This window comes from Fukomys damarensis, unplaced genomic scaffold (genome assembly GCF_012274545.1).
Source record: "Fukomys damarensis isolate Sample0158 unplaced genomic scaffold, DMR_v1.0_HiC HiC_scaffold_16, whole genome shotgun sequence".
Lineage (NCBI taxonomy): Eukaryota > Metazoa > Chordata > Mammalia > Rodentia > Bathyergidae > Fukomys > Fukomys damarensis.
Window position 1 is genome coordinate 2,859,695 of NW_022900928.1, and position 3,669 is coordinate 2,863,363.

General features: G+C 59.7%; 1 protein-coding gene across 3 annotated transcripts; it reads right to left on the reverse strand.

The window, feature by feature from the left end:
* Positions 1 to 305: 305 nt before the first annotated feature.
* Positions 306 to 3,137, reverse strand: LOC104873633. 3 transcript variants are annotated; one of them, XM_010640427.2, is made up of 3 exons: positions 2,465 to 3,137; positions 1,809 to 2,009; positions 306 to 1,662 (listed from the first exon to the last, which is right to left on the reverse strand). In XM_010640427.2, exons 2-3 carry the CDS (start codon positions 1,878 to 1,880, stop codon positions 973 to 975), a joined length of 762 nt encoding a protein of 253 aa, XP_010638729.1. In that variant the 5' UTR covers positions 1,881 to 2,009; positions 2,465 to 3,137; the 3' UTR covers positions 306 to 972. The 3 variants fall into 3 exon arrangements, with proteins under 3 accessions (XP_010638729.1, XP_010638730.1, XP_019065526.1); XM_010640428.2 differs by having other exon boundaries at positions 1,809 to 2,014; XM_019209981.2 differs by lacking the exon at positions 2,465 to 3,137 and having other exon boundaries at positions 1,809 to 2,062.
* Positions 3,138 to 3,669: the final 532 nt, after the last annotated feature.

Sequence of the window (3,669 nt, forward strand, 5' to 3'; positions counted from 1 at the left end):
AGAGCGACGCTCGCCCTGGTGAAGGCCTGGTCCAGGTCCTCGCTGCCACCCACAGGGCTCAGCGCGCCCACCCTCCCTGGGAGGGGGTACTTCTGGGACCCGGGCCAGCTTCCGGGGCGCGGCCTGGCTATCCGGAGCCTCCCACACAGACCCCATACGTCCTTGGCCGGAGCCCTGCCGAGGGGCTGGGAGGCTGGTGGAGGCCGAGGCGGGCTGGGCAGGGACCCCTCCTGTCCCCCTCAGGGATGGGGCTCCTTCGTGTGGCCCGGAGGCCCCAGCCTGGGCACCCCTTTTATCCTGCCCCAGCTGGGACCCTACAGCTCGCACACAGCTCTCTTGCCAGCTTCTTTGGAATCTTTACCCCGCTGCCCTCCCGGGACTTCGGCACTGCTAAGGATTCCACAGAAGCATTTGCCTGTACCCAGAAGTCCCCAGCGAGTGCCCTATTATCCTCGTTCTAGGTAACACAAAGCTTGCAGAAACCCACTCTGAAGAAATGTGGAGCATTCACAGCTGCTGTGTAAACATTTTCCTAAACTGGAAAAGCCCTGGATCACTGGCACTGTCTGCACACTGACCCCAGGCAGGTCACTTGTGTCCAGTTATTTCCAAGGAGGTGACCCTGTCGGTGTCATGCACCCCAGAATTACAGCCAGTGGTAGAGAGGTGGCAGAGGTGGGGCTGAGAGCTCAGGGTTGCAGCCTGTGTGGCACCTGCCTGAATCTAGCGTACATGTATGTGCATACACTCGGGTGCATTTATATGCACCTCTTGACTTCATTTAGTCATTCAACAAACATTTATTGAGCACCTACCAAATAAATACCAGCCAGTGTCTACCAGTAAATAGATACTGACAGCCACTAGCTCACAGAGCTTCTGTTTGTCTGCACAACGAGAACTGTAGCGCCTAGCTTCTGGCTATTTAAGAATTACAGTACATGGCATACCTTCATCACTCAAAAATTCTTTTTACCAGAGTTCTAGATTTGAAGAAAACTCATGCTTGTTTGTATTTTGAGCCTGTCCAAATTTGTTTTCAGAAAATCCTTCACAGGTTCCTTGGATGGGACCCAAAAAATCTGATAAATGTGTCCGGAGCTTCAGGCCATGTGGGGAGGGCAGCAGATGGGCTGAGGGTGCTTGGGAAACCGAGTCAGGGCACCGCCCGCCCCAGAGGCCTTGGTGGGGTGTTTGCGGCTGCAGCTCATCCTCAGGGTGGCTCCAGGGGGTCCCCTGCAACACTGACCCTCTGGAGCCGCTCCTGGCGAGGAGGCTGTCTGAGCTTCTTTGGAGGAAGCCCGGGCCTGAGTCCCCGTGCTGTCCCCAGGCCTCTGGGAGGCTGAGGGCCCCTCGGTCTCCATCCGTTTCCCCCTCCCCGTTTTCGCTCCGCTTCTTCTCCTCCTCGGAAACCCGGTGTCCACTCAGGCCTGGCACGCACTTCCTCGTCTTCCATGTAAGACAGACGCGAAATGAAGGAAGGCCAAATCTATGGACCCCCATGTCCACTGGTTCTGACCCAAAGAAAGGGAGCAGCAAAGGAACGGAGCAAAGGCAGAAGAGCGAAGGGCAGGTGGGGTTTACAGGACGCAGGACCGAGCGAGGCGCCGCCCACCCGTGTTTTCTGCTCCTCCATAATAATGACAGGACTCGGATTTTCTCCTGCACACCAAGCCCCGGGCTCTGCCGAAGGTACGCACATCACCGTCCTCACAGCGGAGGTCCTGCTCCTCCCTCAGCCCCTTCCTGTGTTAAGCGTGCAAAAACCAAAGGGTCGGGGCCTCCGCTGTCTGATCCCAAGTGCACACCTGGCCTGCGGCCCTAGAAGGGAAACGGAGGAGATCCTGCGGCCATGTGCACCGCCTTGTGCGCTGCTGCATTTCGCGATGGAAGAGTGCACTCGCGTGGGGTCACAGAGTCCAAAAGTGTTTCTGCAACCTCATATGGCAGGAAATTCAGGGAGATGAGCTGTGTATACGAACCAACTCCCCACACATGATGCGATCGTCCTGTACTTCGAGATGGACCGATACAAATAAAATTAAAAATCACATCAAGCCGAAGACCTCTCTCCCTCCCCCCTTCCTCCCTCTCTCCCCTCCCCCTCCCTCCGAGGGCAGGCTGCCCCCCTTCCTGCTGTCACACAGACATCCTGGAGCGGTGCCAGCAGCCTTGTGTGTCACACAGAGACGCACGCACGCCCAGGAGCAGCAGCCTCAGTGACCTGGGCTGGTGACGGGTGAGGGACCTGACCGGACCTGCTGGGCCAAGGCAGGGTGCAGCGCTGCCGCAGGCCACAGCTTCCCGCTCGAAGGACGAAGACACCTCAGGGCTCCTTCGCGAGAAGCCCTCAGCCTGGGGGTTCTGGGGGCCCCTCTGAGACACTTGTCACTGCACTGCCCCTGCCCCCCTTCCTCCTCCCGGCTCTCTGCCCTTCTCCGCCCTCTCCCTTGGTCCCACTCACCTGCCCTGCTCAGGAAGGCGCTGACTTCTAGCTGGGGACAGGAGAAGAGCAGGGAGGGGACCAGGGCGGCTCCGCGCTGACCCCTTGCCGGCCTTCCCAGCATGGCCTTCAGCGAGAGACGGGACTGAGTGACCACCGGGGCTTAGCTCACGAAGGTCGCATAGCTCCGCTCCGGGCCGGCTGCTTGCCCAGAAGCCGCGGTGCTGCCCACGCGGACGCTTCCGGGCGTGGACGTGAACGCTCTCGCGCCTGATGACTCGCCGCGCCCCTAACGGCTCGGGCTGAGGTGCCCAGTGTTCAGCTTTGCCCTATTGTGCCCAAGAGCTTTCCGCTTAGACTGTCCGACGAATAGCGAATGAAAACACAGTTAAATTTGAATTTCAGACAAACGGATGCTTCCCGGTGTATCCGGATCGTGCATGAGACACGCGGAAGAACTACCGAGGACTCGGGGCTGCCTTTGGTCTGGACCGGAGATCGCCCGTCCCTGCCGCCTTAATCCTCTCAGCCCCTCCGCAGCGCAGGGCCGGGCCGTGACCGCTCCCTCCTGCTGCACCGCCGACTCCAGAGCTTTCCACTGCAGCTCAGGGCCGGATGCTACCTGAAAGAATATTCGCGCAAAAATGAGGGGCTGGAAGCCGGCTCTCCGGCCCGCGCCTCTGCGGAGCAGCACCGCCCCCATTGGATTGGAGCAGCACCGCCCCCTGCTGGACGGCCGCGGCCGCGCGCCGGGACACAAAGGCCTTGGGCCTGTCTGGCCTGGGCCGCCCCAAACTCACAGGCCCAGATCAGGCAGGACTTGGGGTGACCAGGCCGAGGCGAGGCGGAGTCCGCATGCCCTGGGCTGGGCCGACAGGGCAGTGAGAGGTCCACTTCCGCCGTGGACGGCCGCCCAGCGGTGCTTTCCCACAGTGCCCAGATGAGCCGAGGTGAAGATGCTGGCCTTAGGCTCCAGGCGTGTGAAAGCATGTTTATTGTTAGGGTTATCACAGCTAGGTTGGTTTGGGAACAGAAAAGTCAGCGCTATAGAAATGACATGCGGAAGACTCAAGTTTGCAGTCTCCCCACCCAATTCCGGGCTGAAACACCGTCCCGACCTGCTGGTTTTGGAGCATGGCCCTCTGGAGACGTTATTTAGGTCCTGGGGTGGGGCCTGGTCAGTGGGTCAAGGACATTATAAACAGGTGTCCCTTGAGATTTCCATG